The sequence below is a fragment of the Peromyscus leucopus genome, chromosome 4 (assembly GCF_004664715.2).
Source record: "Peromyscus leucopus breed LL Stock chromosome 4, UCI_PerLeu_2.1, whole genome shotgun sequence".
In the NCBI taxonomy this organism is placed as follows: Eukaryota; Metazoa; Chordata; class Mammalia; order Rodentia; family Cricetidae; genus Peromyscus; species Peromyscus leucopus.
In genome coordinates, this window is record NC_051066.1 from 79980061 (window position 1) to 80000121 (window position 20061).

General features: G+C 40.6%; 1 protein-coding gene across 1 annotated transcript; it reads right to left on the reverse strand.

The window, feature by feature from the left end:
• Positions 1–241: 241 nt before the first annotated feature.
• On the reverse strand, positions 242–14714 carry Eif3m (eukaryotic translation initiation factor 3 subunit M). Its single transcript, XM_028877887.2, has 11 exons — positions 14596–14714; positions 12551–12683; positions 11547–11685; positions 10982–11105; positions 10664–10758; positions 8575–8658; positions 7695–7794; positions 6505–6586; positions 1898–2041; positions 856–916; positions 242–444 (listed from the first exon to the last, which is right to left on the reverse strand). Exons 1-11 carry the CDS (start codon positions 14635–14637, stop codon positions 324–326), a joined length of 1125 nt encoding a protein of 374 aa, XP_028733720.1. The 5' UTR covers positions 14638–14714; the 3' UTR covers positions 242–323.
• Between the last annotated feature and the right edge of the window lie 5347 nt (positions 14715–20061).

The window sequence follows — 20061 nt, forward strand, 5'->3', positions numbered from 1 at the left end:
AGAAGGCAGAACAGAAATACTATAAAAAGACAGACACACAGGAATTAGCTCTGGTTCGGAGAGGTAGTACCACCGCAGGAGGAAGGGTAAGGTTTTAGCTCTTAGCTCTGACCTTTTGGCTTTCTTCTTTGCATTGGTTCTGTGTTTCTTATTTAATAAGACGGTTGGTTATATCTACATTACTTTGTTTTCTAGAGTTTGTGATATTCCTTAAAACTGAGAAAATAAATGGCCAGACTAGTCAAATTTTAGTTGATAATGTTTTACTATGATGTACAACTTTTTTTCCTCAAAGAAAGAACAAAATTATCTGCATAAAAAACTCAGGTATCTGAAAGACTCAAAAGGCTATTTTTCACTTTGTTCAAGTTTTGTTTCCAGGCATTAAGAGTGTCGTACAGCTGTTGCCACTGCTGTTTTCCGAATGTCCGATGTGTGCTGTGACTAAAAATTAAGAACAAAGTATTAGTCAACCTTTTAACTGTTGAGTAGTCATTCAAAACACCACACAGTTGAATCTTTCTCAAATCAAAATTAAATATCAATTAAAGTTAAAGGAGAATTTAAGCATTAGGTGTTTATTTTTAGAAACTCTTTTACCATATTGATTTTCAACAACTATAAAAAGCAGATACCAAGTCATTAGTATTCTAGCCAGTGCTTAGCCATTAAATGAAATGTGCTGGAAAATAGGACTCTTTCATTAAATAAGCTAATCACATTCGGTCTGAACCTTAATAAAATTATGATAAATAGCCACTGTTTAACTACAGCCAACTGGTAAGGACACTACCTTGGTTCTCTAAACATTTAAGTGAAATAATCAGAACAAACTAAAAGTATAACAGTTCTTACCTGACAACTACTTTTCTCTGGGTCTGGTCAATTTTGCAGTAGACCATTTTAGTTCTTACAGCTGAAAGAGATTTTTACATGTTAGTTATATAGACTTCTAATGAAAAACAGCTAAGGTGTGATCAATTGGCCAGAATAAAACTCTACATTTGTAGTAACATTATTTTTTTAAAAAAATCAGCTCTTTGAATCCAATACAGAAAACGTAACCAGGAGGAAGGCTATACGGTGTCTGATAAATGCTGGAGCAAACTACTCAGTGTTAAAATGTTTTTACTGGGAACTCTAGTGCAAAAGGCAGGTTTAGTGGCTCACACTACAATCTCAGCTCTTGGGAGACTGAGATAGGAGAGTTGTCTTGAGTTTAAGGCCAGCCTGGGCCACAGTTCTGACCCTGTCAAAACAAAGAATTCTATTCTGTTCTACAATTACTCATGGGGAGGATTAGCCTTCAACTAAGGTATTACTTCTTTAGATGACTACTGGAGACTTAGATTATTAGAAAGCAAGGCAACAGTTGTATACATTTTATTAACTGTACAATCTTTCCAACTTGCAAAATTAAAAAGCTTGGAAAAATATTCCTGGTTAACAGTTATGTCATTCTATTTGCATTAATCCTTATGATCACATACAACTTCCATTCCTGTCGGCCTATAGGAAAGTATGGGCTAAAATGTCTGTTTTTGTTTTGAAACAGTCTTGTTAGGCACCCCTGGCTGACTTGTGGTAGTCCTCCTGCCTCAGCCTCCAAAGTGTTAGGATTGTAAGCATGCACCACAACAGGAAACATCCTGCTTCTAAGCACCATACATAGCATACTGTGAGATTTTGGAAAACAGGACAAAAGCCTAAAGCCACAAAATTTATATATTCACTGACTTTTCATTCTACTACAAATAAATCTGATTACATGCTAAACAAATATACCTACTACCAAACAACCCAGCCTTGCTAGCATTAACGCTCATTTCAAGATACCAATCTTAGGATCCACATCATAGGTATTCTAGAAAGCAATGAGAATGTTTTATTGCCTTACCGTCAATAACAAAGGCTTCCACATCATCAGCTCCAATCTGTAGTTCTTGCTGCATTGTATCAAAAGAAATCTCTTTATTTTCCACTGCCATTCCCATGAAAGTGAGGAGTCTCATTTTTGCCATATTTTGTTCATGTAACAGGCCTGAATAACAGAACAGTGAACACTGTTGAGTGTCCATACAAAGGTTTGCACAATCACACTTAAGAGATAGTGAGCACTTACACAGAGCAAACCTGACAAGTTACATTTGGCATTAGAGTACTGATTTTTTTCTAAACTATATTATCTTATAGTAATAAATAATAGAATACAGGTGATTAGGTCTGGGCTACTAATACTATTTTTAGGCTCTATAGGTTTTGGATATTTTTATAGTTTTTAGGAGATGAAAATATATATAGCATATTTCATAGTTAAATTACCTAAAGCTTATGTTCACCAAGAGCTCTTCATTTCAACAGTTTCTGTATCACTAGCACTAGAAAATAAGTAGAGGATCCTGCTATTTAAACGAAGGGCTCTTAATGAACATAAGCTTTGTATATTTGATGGTATAGTGTTTGCCTGACAACTATAAGGCCCTGAGTTCAGTTCCCAGTACTGCGCACACACATACAACTCAAACAATTTATATTTTCTTCCTTCTTACTTTCTCCTTTTCCAGACAGGGTTTCTCAGTGTAGACCTGGCTATCCTGGAACTTGCTTTGTAGACCAGGCTGACCTTGAACTCAAAGATCCACCTGCTTCTGCCTCCTGAGTGCTGAGATTAAAGGTGTGCACCACGCCTATCTTAAGTTATATTTTCATATGCCATTTCCCTTCTGGTCCCTCTGGATTTAGTATTTACAAATCAAGACTGTCATTTAACATTTACAATATTAAATTTAATACTCAGCATTAAATTGTACTGTTAGCAGATATGCATGTTTGATAAAGCCAAAGGATAAAATTATACAAATCATTTAGTATTTGTATTATAATCTCTAGTGATACACACTATTAGTTATTCAAATCACAAAAAACTGTTAGAAGTAGAAGTAAACATAACAAGTTAGCATTCCTTTTTCTTAAAAAAAAAAAAAAAGACAAAAATCTAAGAACAAACCAAAAGAGATCAAGTAATTATAATTACAAAGGAAGTTGTAGGCAGAGAATTTAAGACCATTTATAAAACAGTGCAGAAGCACAAAATAATCTACAAATTCTAAAGCTCTTTGGATTTTTTTTTCTTTTCTTTTCTTTTCTTTTTTTTTTTTTTTTTTTTGAGACAAGGTCTCTCTACATAGCCCTGACTGTCTTACACTATGCAGAACAGTCTGGCCTCGAATTCAGAGATCTGCCTGCCTCTGCATCCAAAGTGCTAGGAGTAAAGGTGTGTGCCACCACACCTGGCTAGCTCTCTAAAGCTTTAACTGGGTCCTAAGCAGAATTATAGCAGAGTGTTATGTACTTGTTTTGACAGTACTGTATTATCCAAACAAGTTTTAAAAAGTAATAGAACTACGTCAAGTATATTGTTAGTTATTTAAGCATCCACAAATAAAATGACAGTTAAAATGACATTCATGTACTAATGAAAGATTAGGAAAGCCTGTTAATACAGGGCATGATCATCTGTTAATTAGCTGTAATTACGATACAGGCTTCCGATTTGGCACAGATTCAACAAAAAACATGATCATCATAACTCAAATGAATGAGGTACACAAGTAAGTATTGCTGAGTTTAATGGTAATCTACAAGCATCAAAAAATTAATTAGTGCACATTAACCCTAATTAACAAATGCAAATCAGATGGTGATTAACTTTCTGAAGCAAAGAAGGTAGCAACTGGATAACACCAGATTACATGTGGACATGTTAGGGCAATTTGGTTGACACAAGATAATGATAGATTGGCCCAAGTTGTCAGTGTTAATTAAAAAAAAAAAAAAGGTTTTGACAATCTAATGCCACCTGTGGAATGTACTACTTATAACTTGATTTTCATTGTAATAAATACCTAAAAATACATATAAAACCTCCGACATTAAAATGTAGTAACATTTCTCCTAAAGTATCTGTAAAAAAGCTGATTTCTAGTTGAAGATATTAAACAACCAAAGGCAAGTTAGGGAATTTGTTTTCTAGTTGGCACAATAAATTAGCAGTTACGAATTTGTTCCTATCGAAGAATAAGTATTAAAAGATTCTCACATTCTCAATTCTATGTGTATAAACATAGTCCTCTGAGGATGAAAAAATACAGACATTCAAATTCTGAAGGTCTGATTAAAAACTGCATGCACAGGTACCTGTGCTTATGGAACAGGTCAGTGAAGCTGTGTCTTCCACTATTCCTTCTTCACCTTCTTTCTTGGGAAAAGGCTCTCACTGAATCTGACCATTTAGCTAGACTGCCTTGTTTGCAGACCTTGAGATCTGCTTGTCCATGCATGACCAGCACTAGGGTAACAGACACAGACCGCCTCGCCTAGCTTTGACGTGGGTGCTGGGGTCTGACCCTAGTTCTCATGCGTGCACACCACAAACCTTGACCGACTGAGACATCTCTCTAGCCTCTAAAAAGGATGCTCTTGTGCAGGGGCCCTTACTGTAAACGAAAAGAAATGTATCAAAGGAATGAAGATTATCCCTGGAATGAACTGCATGAAATCATTTATTTCTGTCTAAAAAACAAATTTATAGCCATTACTCTTAAACAAGGAACCAAACATAGCCTTTAGAACTCCTGTTCTGAAAAAGCAAACTATTATACAAGTAAAGCTTGAGTTACAGATCTGAAGGCAGCAGTGCTTTGGTTCATGAACAGGGCTTCCTTCCTAGAGGAAGGCTCAGGGCTCTCCATCGTATTTCAATTTTAAAGTTATAAAAAAATCTAATTTTATGGAAACATTTATTCATTACTAATATGTCAAAACCTTAATGCAGTAATAAAAAAATGTGCATCATTGAGCAATTTCTGCATTGTCACTGACCCTTGTCTTAAAATGCTGCAATATAGAAAACGCAGTTTTAATGCATGCAATAGCTTATGAACCAGTGCTCCTTTGAAACAGTCAATTACACATCGACGGGGGAGTGTCAAAGTGTTAATTACTACTCCTTTTGCCTTGGTGCGTAAATAAAGAGGTTGCTGACATTAACATTCCATCACACGGCTTCATGCCACAAAGCAAATTAACTGGGACAGAAATGTGGTTTTCTGGGTCTAGTGCACCTGGTAAAGTATTCTACACAGACACTCACCCGTCTATTTAATCTTGGTGTATTTCAAATGCCTTATGTTTAAGTAAGTCAACCTTCCCCCAAACCAATGGCTGTACAGAATGTACAGGTAATGGAAGTTCAGGTTAATCAAACTACAAAATGAGTTTAGTCATGTATTCCAATAGTCCTCTTTAGTCTCTACATCTCAGATACATAACCAATAAGGCTAATCATTCAATTTTAATTATGAAACACAAATCAACCTCTACTGTATTTTAATTGCTGCCTACCAAGAAATAAAGTCTCTTTATTTCAGTTGACTTAAGCATTTAAACAAAACCAAAATCTGTGAGTTTTATAACATTTAAAACCTGTTCAAAGGCTGGAAATGGCTTGGCTAGGAAAGACACTTGCCATCAAGTCTAACAACCCATTTGGTACCTGGGACCCACACAGTAGGATAATGGACTCCTCCAAGTTGTCTTCTGACATCATACATGTATGTATACCCCCCCACCAGTAACTAAAATTTTAATAAAAATACAAAACAAAACAAAAACACCAAATATAAAATCAGATTTCTTATGCTGTCTTCTAAATGAAGTTCAGTGTGGTGATACATTGTGTACCCTAATACAATTTGCCTGAAGATCAGAGGACAGAACAAGCCACAAGATTAAACATAGAGGCCAGGCAGTGGTGGCACACATCTTTAATTCTAGCACCCGGGATGCAGAGATCTGTCTGGATCTCTGTGAGTTCAAAGCCACGCTGGACTACATGAGATTGATCCAGTCTAGGAGAGAAACAGAGCCAGGCAGTAGTGGCACACACCTTTAGTCCTAGCACTTGAGATCTCAAGCCTTTGCTTGGGAAACACACACACCTTTAATCCCAACACTAGAGAGGTTGAAACAGGAAGTGATATGGCTGAATGGAGAAAGGTATATAAGGCATAAGGAGACAGGAACTGAAGGCTGAGGAGTCTTAGAGGTAAGACATGGCAGTGGTTTGTTCCTTTGTCTCTGATCTTCAGGCAAATTTTATTAGGGTACACAATATATCACCACAGTTCAGAGCTTTAACTACTATGCAAATATCACTACACACCCATCTTGGCAGTGCAGTCAACCATATATGGAATATTATTTATTAAAAGGGGGAGAAATCTGATACAATTCTGCAACTATATTATTTTTTACATATCATCATGCATTCTAACAATATTTTTTTTAAAAAATCAACCTTAATCATTAGCCTTTAAACCTTACCAGCTTTTAAAGTAAGTACTTCTATGCCATGTGTAATTGCTCATGCTCATTCCTGTCTTTCCCTCAAAACAAACAGGGAAAACAAACAAAAAACCAACCCAATCAAAATCAAACACTTACCGAGTGAATCAATGAAGTCCTTATTATTCTGATAGAACTTGACATATGATGCCAATTTAGCACTCACAAAAATGGTTAATAACTATAGAGATAAGAGACAAAATAGTATCAAGACAGAAGCCAGATGTACATCCAGGAGATTTTAAGACACTGACTTCTAACAATAATTCTCCATGTTTAGTGTGTCTTTACCAGGTTACTGCCCAACCACCCATCTAGTTCATTTAAAAAACAAACAAACAAACAAATAAATAGGGAAGTACACTGAGTTCTAAGCTACCCAAATGGAAAACAATACAAAAAAAATTAGCTGTACTTCAAAACTACAAACATGGATTCTTCTCTTTTGTTTCTAAGAGAATGTCTTGCTATATATAGTTCATGCTGATCCTAAACTTGTGATCCTCAGCCAGGCGGTGGTGGCACACGCCTTTAATCCCAGCACTTGGGAGGCAGAGACAGGCGGATCTCACTGAGTTCCAGGACAGCCTGGGCTACAGAGGGAGATCCAGGACAGCCAGGATTGTTACACAGAGAAACCCTTTCTCAAAGGGGAAGAAAAAAAAAAAATCAACCCAAAAACTTGTGATTCTCTTGCTCCAGCCTGCTAAATGGCTGGGACCAAGACTGGCTATTCATGTTTTTTATCTTAATTTGGGGCAGTGATATTAAGTAATAAAAAGAAAAGTGTATTTGCGAAGTTCAAATTGTCTAGACTAAGGAAGAAGATAAAGAAACAGGGCTGGAGAGATGGCTCAAAGGTTAAGAGCACCCCGACTGCTCTTCCAGAGGTCCTGAGTTCAATTCCCAGCAACCACATGGTGGCTCACAACCATCTGTAATGAGATCTGGCGCCCTCCTTTGTATACATAATAAAAAAAAAAAAAAAAAGAAGAAGGAGAAGGAGGAGGAGGAGGAAGAGGAGGAGGAGGAGGAGGAGGAGGAGGAAGAAGAAGAAGAAGAAGAAGAAGAAGAAGAAGAAGAAGAAGAAGAAGAAGAAGAAGAAAGAAGAAGAAAAAAAAGAAACAGTGTTCAATAGACAGAAAAATCTGGTCCTAATCCTAATCCTAGTCTGTTCCCAACAGAGGGTAGGATCTCTCCCGCATGAATTTCAAACAAAAAGGGACTGCTGCTTCAGCATGTAAGACTCCGGAGAGAACGCTATTCACACCAACGGACCAACTACTTACATCATGGATAAGCTCGCCTTCCAAAAACTTGACCGGCTTTAGAGTAAGAAGATGGTCAAAAAGAAAGGCATTTGGATCCTTCAGTGCCCGCACGATGCACCTTGATGAGAAAACAAAAAGTAAGCTGGGCCTTGAACTCCCAGTTTGTCTCTGATTACCTTGCAGATCATAAGATATACTTAATTCAGTAAACTAAGAGTTCACTATACGACGGCAGAAGATAGAAATCTGAGTTACAACAGACCACTATCTTTTCACTGAGGTGTGCTTTGTTAGCTGTACTGTAATGGCAAGAGCCCATAGGCGTCGCATCTCACTCGCCCTCACAACAACCTAACAGACCGTTCTCACAGCCATGTTAGAGACCATGAAAGATACTCAGAAAACCAAGAAACTCATCTCGCAATTACAAATTAAGGTCTGGGGAGAAAGTTTAAACACTGATAATCTAACTCCAAAGCAGGGACCTTTGCCATTATCCATCTGTGTGCCAGCTCCTGCTGTGTCCAAGTCCACGGGCAGTAATAATCCTCTATGGAAATTTCATAAAAATCTAATCCTAGCCTCACTGTTATGTTAAATCTAGGATTATGAAAATCCTTAGTTTCTCATTAGTGACTGGCTAAATTCTGAAAAGTAACCAACTTTTCCCTGTCTACATACCTTATTAAGAGAAACTGACCTCAGAGTGAGTTATTAGCTACAAACAGCTCAAGCCTGTACAGTAAATACCAAGTGGCTATTTCACATGTATTATCAACCCTCGACGTGCTACTGGACTAGCTCTGGCCTGCTGCAGAGATGACGTCAACTGCTGAACTGAATCCTGTAGCTCACCTAGCTGTTGGCAAGTGCTCACCCAAGCAATGCTCAGTGTTACCTGTGGGCGTCAACTCGAGCCTGGGATGCATTGTCTTCTGTGTAACTCCCGAGCAATTCCACCATGACCTTTGATGCAGCATCACTAAAAAAGCAACAGTTCAACGGTCTGAATCTTGTTAGTCAGTCAACCTCTACAAATACTTAGGCATATATAAAACAGTGACCAAGATGGCTTTTCTCAAGGTATGACAGGTAAGCTGAGATCCCAAAAGAATCAACCTCCCTTCCCCTTCTAGTCTTTGCTGTGAGAAAGGCAGGGCAAGAAGACTTGCCAGGCAAAAAAGAGGTGAGTATAAAGCTCAAGATAGGTTGTTAAGACAATGTGGCTGCTGCACCAACATCACACACACATTTACATCACTGCTTAAAAGAGCCCTCCAGTTTAATTATCCTTAAAATGATGTGGATGGCCAATTCTTACTCTATAAAAGGGGTAAAATAATTGAACTCATTTATTTAACTCGGATGCTTATAAAATGCTTATCCCGGCTGGGGTTGTAGCTCAGTGGTAGAGTGCTTGCAAAGTATGTGAAAGGCTCTGGATTCTAGCCCCAGTACTTCAAAAAAATCAAGCAAACCTAGCATTTACCTTTGCCCTTTCTTACTTCCTTTAATTAGTGAATCTCAGACAGTTCAGAAATTATTGCTAAGCTGAGAAAATTAGGTTTTGCCCCCTTTTCTAGATTATTTTTCCCTTCCTATCTGCATTCAACCTGAGAAGCACAGAAGGAACTGTGTTTGCCTTAAGTTCAAAGATATATATAGACATAGTTATGTGGCACTTAACATCTTATACACAGTACTCTAATTATAAAAATCCAAAGGAAAGCATTAAGAAACCCCGTGTACTACTCATAGTTAATTAGCTTATTCTCCACCCCAGGCACACCATGTCTTCCAGCTTTAGCAACCACAGTATAATTCAATCTAGTACATCTCAACTAAACAAGTCTTTCTTATTAAAATTCAAAAACCCCATTTAAAATGCACAGCGTGGCAGGACATATAAGAGCTTAGCTAACTAGGATCAGTCTTTAAAATGTAGGCATGCACGTGGTGCAGACATACATGCAGGCAAAACATCCCTACACATAAAAATAAAACACAGACACACAAACACAGACACACACACGTGAAATTTTTTTTAAAAAGAAAAAGTATTCAGCAGTGGTTAAGTATATTCTAATAGCTAACACCAGGACATGTCCAGTAGCCCTGGGAGATGCTACTGACCTATCTAGATATCTCTGAGAATAGCTCTGGAATTCAATTATTTCCTTTCCATACATAACAGACTAAAAGCCAAACAAGCAATGATGAAGAGGAATTATCAACTCCAACAGCACCTGACATTCATAGGCAATCACCATACCCATCACCTAAAACCATTGTGTTGGAAAAAATCAACTCAATTCCTAAAGGAAAACAAAAATAAAAAGTGTAATAGGGAAAGATAGCCACATTCAGCATTAGCCAGTGTTTTGCTTTAAATAATGAAGCCTTTAAAACCCATCTGCGACGTCCTTACTGACCTGAGGTGAGGAGGAACACTGCTTCCACTCTAAGTACTAAAGCCACACCAAGCAGTCTGTTCTACTCAGGGTCATCTAAGTGGTGAGCTCAAGGTCTGCATCCCAGAGGCCTGACACCACAGCCTGAACACTGAGATACACACCTATCCTCTTATAGTCTGCATGGACTCCATCTGATATGGTCTTCCAAGGAAACTACTTCCTCTCAATGCTTTCCTGACAACTAGTTAAAATGGTGTCACAAGCAGGTCAGCATGGAGTAAACTACTCTCTGCCAGGATGAGAGACACACACCACCGCATCTGGCTTAAGTGTTTCTGGGTATGGAAGTCAGGGATTTACTCATGCAAGCCCTTTACTAATAATTATGCTCTCTCTCCAGCCTCTGGCCCAGTTAGTCTTTGTAATTACCTTTTAACTTAGTAGCTACAATCTAAGAACTAGAATTCTGGTGACTGTGGAGAACAAAGGAAACTACTGGCTGAACTTGTCTTCAAGGAATGTCCCCACCTACTCAAACAGCTGGGGAGATGTCAGTGCAGTTCGTCTGAATACCTTTTCTTACAATCCACGAGTGCCTCGTAAAGTAGTCTTAAAAGAGTGTGTTTCTTTTCCGTGGTGAGCTTCCAGTCGGAAATCCACTTTCTCACCTACAATGAGATTTATGAAAGGAGAGAACTTATTCCCACAGCTGAGCAGCAAATGTTCAGTTTTAAACACTTAGAAGGCACAGTGGGCAAGATGATCGGTTCCAAGCTCATCCACAACGACACAGCAAGTTTGAGGCCAGCCTACAGGCTACAACACCTAAAGGAATGCTAACATCATTCCTACACAACAAGAACACACACACGCACTCCACACGGCACTCACTTGATCCAGCTCAGTTGGGATGTACTGGATGGCCCCACACGATGCTGCCACCTTGATGAGGCTGCAGTACACTGTGTATCTTACAGGAGTGTTCTTATCCATCCCATGGAAAAGGTTGCTGAGCCTGGTTAACAACAATGTCAAAAGTATTAACTGAGGTTACCTGCTCTCACAACAAACCCGAGGCAGCACTAACAATCACTTCATAGTACAAAGGAGGAATTGGGGCACAGAAAGTTAAGAGACTGCCTAAAACAATGTTAACAAAACTCCTGACAGTTCAAATTCCAAAATTCCTGCTTTTGACAGTCACGATTTATGCCATACAAGCAGCCCTTTAAGTGCTTTGTTTAAAAAAAAAAAAAAAGATTAATTTTTATTATTCCAAAGTGTGTGTGTGTGTATGCACGTGTACACCCACACAGGTACCAGCAGAGGCCAGAAGTAGTGATCCCCAGGAGCTGGAGTTATTGGAAGTTGAGCGGCCTGACATGAGAGATAGGAACCAAACTTGGGTCCTCTGTGGAGTCATCTCTCCAGTCTCCTCTTGCAGTCTTAAACTTACAATTGCAGTCTCAGAGACGGGCGTTCACCTTCCCGAAACTTGACCAACTTTTCACACAGACTTTCAATCAATGCTTCTTGCTTGTCTGGTTCCAGGATCAAGAGGAGGGATACTACACTGTTCATCACACTTTCAACATCTACACGGGCAACAAGAACACACTCAGCAGAGGTAACATGCAGCACGTCTGGTTCAGTATGTTATTCCTAGTGTTCTAATACATAGTCTGGCTACTGTGAAAGTTTGAGAAGACACTTGCTTTCAGGGGAGCAGTAAGTATATACAGCATCCATGAGTTCACACCGTACCAGCACCATTGCAAAGCCAACATTCAAACAGCAGGTGATGATTTACATGTTCATTTATTTTCTTGTATGATTTTTATTGGCATAATATCCAATCATCTTGAAATTACTGGATTTTTAGGCTAGTGTGTCTCAACTGAAGAAAACTTTGTACCTCGTGTAGAGCATTACTTAGAAAGGAAAGGCTGTTAAATTTCTAGCTGGTGAATTTTCAAATATTACAGATATTAATTGCACACAAAGTTTAATCCCTAAAACTTAACAAGGATTTCTGAACTCACAGTACAGAAATTCTAGCTCTATCTAAATAAATGGGGAGCTGCCTAACAATTACATATTACTTGAAATAATGCCCTCTTTGATGTCTATCCAAGCCTCTTCAGTTCATTTCAAAACCATCAACATCTAGTATATGTAGAAACACAGATATACATATTTAAGATGTTTCACCTAAATGGCTTACTTTACAGGTCTAACAGAAAAAACTGAAATTATATTTAAAGATTACATTAAAAACAACTGCTTGAAAATCTTTAAAAAATGTTTTCCTGTATTTTGATTGTATTCTTTCCCTTCCACACTGCTTAAAAATCTTAAGTCTCAGATAAAAGCATACAACTGACAAGAAAAATTTTAAGTAGAGAAGTTCTCTTATGACCAGTAAGAAATATTTTGTAGAAAGAATTAAAACAAACAAACCTTTATCATCTTCCTTTAGACACACATCACAGGCTTCGATAATCTGAGCTAAATCTACATGAAGTCCACCTTCTGAGTTCTCTTCTGAGATCTCAGCTCCTTTTGATTTCAAATAAGCACGAAGTTCAGCTGCCTGTGAATCAAACAGGGTTGCTAAATTTCTATGTCCATTTGTAAAACTGACTCATGACAAAACACAAAATACCAAACCCATCTGCCCGGCTTCCAAAGTAGCATGCAAGTGCTAATAGCCTTCAGGTTGTGCTGATTCTCACTCTCCCTCAGAGCCCAGGCAGACACTTGACCAAGATCATCTCCAGTTTCCTGTCCCCTGCATCCTGCTAGACTTTCAGCCAGAAGCAAATGCTTCTCATATAGCCTAAGGGGTTGCCACTGAGAGGGATGGGGACTGGAGAGAAGTCAATCTGATTAGGGGCCTATCAAAACAACTAATTACTGAAGTAAGTCATTTGGACCTTTCCTGCTTTACTCCCTAATTATGATCTTTAGTAATTTTTTTCTTTGATGGTTTGGTATTCATGTAGTCAAACATGAATGCAGATGATTTTTCAATCTAATAAAATAAAAAACCGAAGCAGCAGAGGAAAGAACTTCACTAGAAAATGCACAGGTGGCAGGGAACAGTGGCGCACAACTGTGGTCTCAGCACTTGAGACAGAGGCAGGGGGATCTCTGTGTTGCAGGCCAGCCAAGGCTACTTAGTGAAACCCTTCTCACAAAACAAAACAAAATAGAAAATGCACAGGTGTCAAACTGCCTGGACAAAGCAAAAGAACCAATATTTTATTCCCACAAATGTTTTTAGCTACCTCAGAAACCTAATAAACATAGATCTGAGAGCACTATTTTTCCAAATAACCTAGTAACCTCATATAAGAAGTTGGTATGGGTCGGTGGACCGCACCTTTAATCGCAGCACTTGGGAGGCAGAGGCAGGCGGATCTCTGTGAGTTTGAAGCCAGCCTGGTCTACAGAGAGCTGTGACACAGAGAAACCCTGCCTCAAAATTCTTCCTTATGATACAAATTTATAATCCAATCAAGATTTCTAAAAAGCTCTGTTCACTTCCTGCTTTACAAACCTTTTTCTAAGAATTAGTCAAGCTTAATGTTTTTGTATCATTCTTGCTGACCACAGTGGTTATGCGACAGAAATTAAGGAAAACGAAGACAATTAATTCCAGTCAAATGGAATTTTATCAAATATAATGGTGAAGCAGTCAAATTCTGTGCCTGAAAGGAATCACTAGTATGAAATTCATGCATTACCCAACAGTAACATAAGAGATGGCACTGTACAATATGACAACGACAATATTCACGGAACCTGGGGGAAGTACCTTTTCGGTAAACATTAGCCAATTATTGGTTAACACGCTTCCATTGCTATCAATTACTTTCTTCTGCATTTTTCTATGTGTACATAACTCGCTTTCCGTTTTTAACACATGGAACCTCAGGTTTCTGTCAGAGGGGATCGCGAACACGCGAACACACGCACACACACACACACACACACACACACACACACACACACACGTCTTCGGAGATTAGTTTAGGCTGCACAAAATTAAAAGACTATCATCCCAACGATTAAACTTCTGTTGTGAGTTAAACGAGCAGCGTCTGTCCTGTACACCGAAGTAAACTTCCAAGTGTCAGGGCGGCACTCCAGGCGCACGCGCCCCACGGCAGACGTGGGGACGGCTGACAGCTGGAACTGTGGGACCAGAAACCACGGTCGACGCAGAAAACAGAGGCCGCCTAGGACAAGCATTTCGATGATAGCGCAGAGCGGCTTTTCCCGGGCTGCTGACGCCGACCCTGCCCACTCCAGGCGCCGTCCCCTGAAAGTTCGAGCCCGTCATCCGAGACCTGGACTGGGTCCCGCCGCCCCCCAGGCCCGCGTCCCGCCCGTCGGCCGCGCGCGCCGAGAGCCGGGCTGGGAGAGCGCGCCCCCGCCTCACGGCCTCGGTCCCGGAGGTCCTCGCCCCGCCGCCGCCCCGCGGGCCCCGCAGCGTGCACCTGGTCCTCTTCGCTGATGTCGATGAAGGCCGGGACGCTCATGGTGAAGGCCCGGCTGCGGAAGACTCTCCGCTCGAGAACCACGCCGACCGGAAAAGGGAGCGGCGCCGCGCGGCGTTACGCACAACCGCTTCCGGGTCAGCCAGAGAGGGCCGGCCTCGTGGGCGGGGCTCACAGCGCTACTTCCTCCCCGTGGACGTCTGGTCCTGCGCTCCGCCTCACCCCAGCGCGGGCTCCTCCCTAAAGCCCGCCCCCGAGAAACTTAGGTGGGCTGGACTAAGTTGTCCGCTGAGGGTCAAGCTCGGCCCCAGGCAGCCACCGAGCCTGCCTTGGCTACACCATCCGGAGCCTAGTGAGCCTGCTGACTCCACAGTCTTCCAGATGGCCCCTGCCCTTAAAGCCTTGGAACTTTGGGGTTTTTTTCTGTGTTATGCTTCAACCCAGTTTGCTGGTCCAGTTGCTAAGCAATGTTCCTTGCTACTTGAGGGTGACTAGTTTTCAAAGAATGCTCCCACTTAACTAATAAAGACTTAGCCGAATACGCAATATCACAGTATCTGTTACTGAATATCTGTTAGGGATTGATTCCAGGATCTCCCCTCCAAAGGTGCCAAAATCTATGGGTGCTCAAGACCCTTCTGTAAAAAGGACTTAGTGTGTGTACTACCTCTGCACATCTTTCTGTATACTTTAAGTCATCTCTAGGGTACTTAAAATACCCAATACGATGCAAATTCTCTGTACTGTGTTTTCTAGGGAATGACAAGAAAGTCTACGAGTCTAGGACAGATATTTTCCTAGAATATTTTAGCCTGCAGTTGATTGAATCTGGATGCAGAACTTGGAACTATGGAGGACCAATTATATAAAGAACGTTGAAAACGCAACAATAAGGGGGAAATGCAATTAAAAAGTGGGCTGAATAAGTGAAAACAGACCTCATCAGAGAATAGGCACATGGTATCCTCAGTTGAGAAAATGCCCCATCAAATGGCCTGTCAGGCATTTTCTAAATTAATGATTGATGTGCGAGTGGGAGGGCCCAGCCGCTGTGGGTGGTGCCACCCTGGGTAGATGGCCCTGAGTTGTACTAAAAAGCAAGCTGAGCTAGCCACGAGGAGCATGTCAGTCAGCAAACCTCTGCTTTAGTCCCTGCCTCGGGTTCCTGCCTAGGTTCTTGCCTCAGGACCTAAGAATTGTAAGATGAAAACACCCTTCTCCCAAGTTGTTTTTGGCCAACGTTTTATCAGCAGTGGAAAGCAAACTAAGAGAATCTCCCTGGAGTACTGGGCTACAAAGTAAAGTGAGCAGGAGATACACTCTCAGGAAGAAAAGGAAGGGAGGCTGGTTGAAAGAGGGAGGGGAGGGGAGGGGAAGGGAGGGGAGGGAGGAATAGGGAGACAGGAGCCCGAACATACTAGAATATTCTTCTCAGAATTGTAGATGGGAGAAGATACCCAATAGTCCTGTGAAAATATTGATACACTAGTTAATAGTTAAGGCCAAAGCCAGGGCACTGAAGCTGGAGCACAGTCCTTGCTCATCATCACAGTAACCTTTGCTTTGTATTTTGAAAGGTGACATTTTCTCTGAGATTTATACTTTTCTTTCTTTCCTTTTTTTGTATTTGTTCTTTCATTTGTTTGTTTTCATTTTTGTTTTGTTTGTTTTCAAGACAGGGTTTCTCTGTGTAATAGCTCTGGCTGTCCTGGAACTAACTTTGTAGACTATGCTGGCCTCGAACTCAGATCTGCCTCCTGTGTGCTGGGATTAAAGGTGTGTGCCACCATGCCCATTGAGATGAATACTTTTCAACCCTACTTTCGGTTTCTTTCCTATTCAAGATGAAAATTGTTGATCCAGTTGTTTTCAACATTAGTGTTGCCAGATTTCTCTTCAATATTTCATTTGAAGTCATCAATAAATCTTTCTTTAAAAATACAGAGATTTTGTTGAATATTTTAATATTAACACTCCCCCTTTTTACCACTCCCTCTGCCTTTTTTAAAAACCACTTTCCCTTATTCTGTGACTTTTCAAAGTAAAAGAATGTGACTTTGAGAAGTTAAGGAATGTGTCTTCAGGGGACTCTCGAGAGGGAGGCAGTGAAAGGACAGGGACAAATTACTTGAGGCTTTAGATATTTATTCATTAAAAAAGTGTCGCTCTCTGACATCATTATGTACCAGGCACTGTTGCAGGTGTTTTGAGCTACCAGAGGGAACGAAATTAAGGCATGCAACTTATTTATTGTTTATGCTGCTGTGATGGAATCAAACCCATGGCTTTGTGTGTTATAGGCAAGCTCTCTATCACTAAGCAATAAACTGAGTCCTTATCTTATTAGGGTTACTATTGCTATGACAAAATACCATGACCAAAAGTAAGTTGGGGAGGAAAGGGTTTATTTGGCTTATACTTCCACATCATTGTCCATCATTGAAGGAAGAAGTCAGAGCTGGAACTCAAACGGAGCAGGAACCTGAAGGCAGGAGCTGATGCAGAGGGCATGGAGGGGAGCTGCTTACTGGCTTGCTCAGCCTGCTTTCCCCCGCTCCCCCTTTTTTTTGTTGTTGTTTTGTTTTGTTTTTAAGACAGGGTTTCTCTGTGTAGTTTTGGTGCCTGTCCTAGATCTCGCTCTGTAGACCAGGCTGGCCTCGAACTCACAGAAATCTGCCTGGCTCTGCCTCCTGAGTGCTGGGATTAAAGGCATGCACCACCACTGCCAGGCCTTAGCCTGCTTTTTTTTTTTTTTTTTTTTTTTTTTTTTTTTTTTATAAAACTCAGGACTAGGGCTGGAGAGATGGCTCAGAGGTTAAGAGCACTGACTGCTCTTCCAGAGGTCCTGAGTTCAATTCCCAGCAACCACATGGTGGCTCACAACCATCTGTAATGAGATCTGGTGCCCTCTTCTGGCCTGCAAGGACACATGTAGGCAGAATACTGTATACATACATAAATAAATAAATCTTAAAAAAAAAAACAAAAAAACCAAACTCAGGACTACCAACCCAGGAGTGGCACCACCCACAGTGAGCTGGACCCTTCCCACATCAATCAGTTACTAAGAATATGCCTTACAGGCTTGCCTACAGCCTGATCTTATGGAGGCATTTTCTTAATCAAGATTCCCTTCTTCCAGGAAAGGCGCAAAGCTACACAGAGAAACCCTGTCTCGAAAAACCAAAAAAAAAAAAAAAAAAAAAAAGATTCCCTTCTTTCAGATAATTTTAACTTGTGTCAAGTTGACCTAAAACTAGCCAGCTTAATTAATCCTCTACAATTTTTTAATGATACTTTTATCAAATTCATTTTTTAACTGAGTAAAAAAACAGCATTGTTTTTAGTTAATAAAATGTTTTCTGACCATGTAAGATTTTTTTTTTTCCTAAAAAAAATCTCTCTTAATTCAGACAAATGGTGCAAGAAATGCTGTCTCCTATATGGCAGGAGACATTCTGAATGTTTCAGATAAAAAGTTTAGAGTCAGTTGAAACGGGAGCTAGCTGATTCTAACCTGAGGCCTGATATAAAATGGAAGTCTCTGGTGTGTCAGAAGCAGTGAAGAGTTACCAGTCGCTACCACACTAACGATCTGTCACTACTATATCATACCCTTCTTGAGACTTTCTCAAACATGTTCTCAGAACTTCCCAACACAGAAGGAGCAGAAAGTTGAACAAAACTCTAAATATTCTGGAAGGCAAAGCCATTTCTCTAGCTGATGTGGGTGTTGGTTTGCTTTTGAGTTGGGGGTCTCATGTAGCCCAGGTTAGCCTCGAACTAATTATGTAGCTGCAACTGACCTTGAAAACCTATCTCTCTTGTTTTTACTTCCTGAACTACAAAGCATACTTTTTATGTGAATGCTGGGGACTCAAACTTAGATACTGGTGATGGCAGAGCAATTGAATTGCTCTTGCACGCTGAAGCATCTCCCTAGCTCTCCTTCTATGTTTAATCCTTTATTCTTTCTAATTAGAAAGTCTGGAAAACTTGGATTTGGCATAGCTGCTTCCATCTGTTTGGGGGATCCGTGTCTGTGTTGGGGGGAGGCCCACATGTGAATGTGGAGTTTAGGGGGTAACTTTTGAACTTGCACACTGCCCACTGGGCCATCTCCAAGGCCCAAGGCTCTTTAATTTCAAAAACACCACTTTATTAGCGCCAACTCTTTCTCTCTTGTCTTTCTTCCTATTTTGATGTATAGATCATGGCTTGGACGTGGGAACTGCATCAATCCAAATGAAACAAACCTAGCTGTGGCCTGAAAGGGAAAAGTCAGAGGCAGGGAGAGGTGGACTAGGGCTCATGTCCTGATTACCAGGAAGACGTGGTGCCAACCACAAATGCCTTTCTCTGGGTTGTTTTCATGTAAGAGGAAATGAACCTCCATCTTGTTTTCATGCGCTATTACATGGGCTTTGCCTCATACAAAGGAACCTAATTTTGACCAACTCAGGAAAAAGTTTGAGGTCTGAAGTCGTCGTTTTGTACATGAAAGACTTATTTATGTAAGTGCGTAATTACTGGTTTTTATTGTGCACATTTATGGTGGGAATCTTGGACTCCCCTGGCTGCTGTGATGTAATGCTGAATTCAGAACACTGCTATCCTTTTAGGATCTCAGAGTTTTACAGCTAATAATTAAGTTTTATACTAGTGAGGCAGCATATGATTACAGCAACTTTATAGGGAAACCAAGAGTGTTGAGTTCTGCTGATGGGCGCCTTCCCGAAACAGATCACCCATGAGCTGTAGCAGAATAAGCTCAGAACCTGACGTCTCAAACACGCTGGCCCCAGGGAGCACTGTCTTCCAGATAGCCTCAGTACGAGGGGGAAATGCCTCAGGTTCACCTCTTCACTTCATGGGGTACAGCCAGCTTTGGAAACATGTGAATCTGTTGGGTCTGAAGAAGACATATTTATCATTCACTTTTTTAAAGTGACTCTAGAAAGGCATGCATAGCCCAGTGGGAAGAATTTGCTGTTTGTCAAGAGTCCTAGTGACAGTAAATGATGCAAATACAAGAGGAGATTTATACACTGGTCATTTTTAATTTTTAGAGGGGAAAAAAAACTTACTATTTTGAGCTCCTATATAAGCCACACCAACCAGAACCTTGCTCTGTCTGTGTTTGTCAAGGTTCTCTAGAACCGCACCAAGAGAAATGTGTGATTACGGGAGGTGATTTATGAGATCGGTCTGCACCATCAGAGGCTGGGGAGGCTCGTGGTGCCTGTCTGCAAGTGGGAGAGCTGAGAAAAACAGGAACTGCTCAGGCTAAGAAGCTGGAAACTTTGGAGCGAGGGCTGGAGGGTGCAGCCCCAGCTGAAAGCTGAGTGAATATGTGTAAATGCTAAGGAAGCTTAATGCTGCCTGAACCAGGACCCAGCACTCACACAGAATCCAACTTCCCCTTCTCCTTTTGACCCATCTGGGCCTGGGAGCCTAATGGACAGG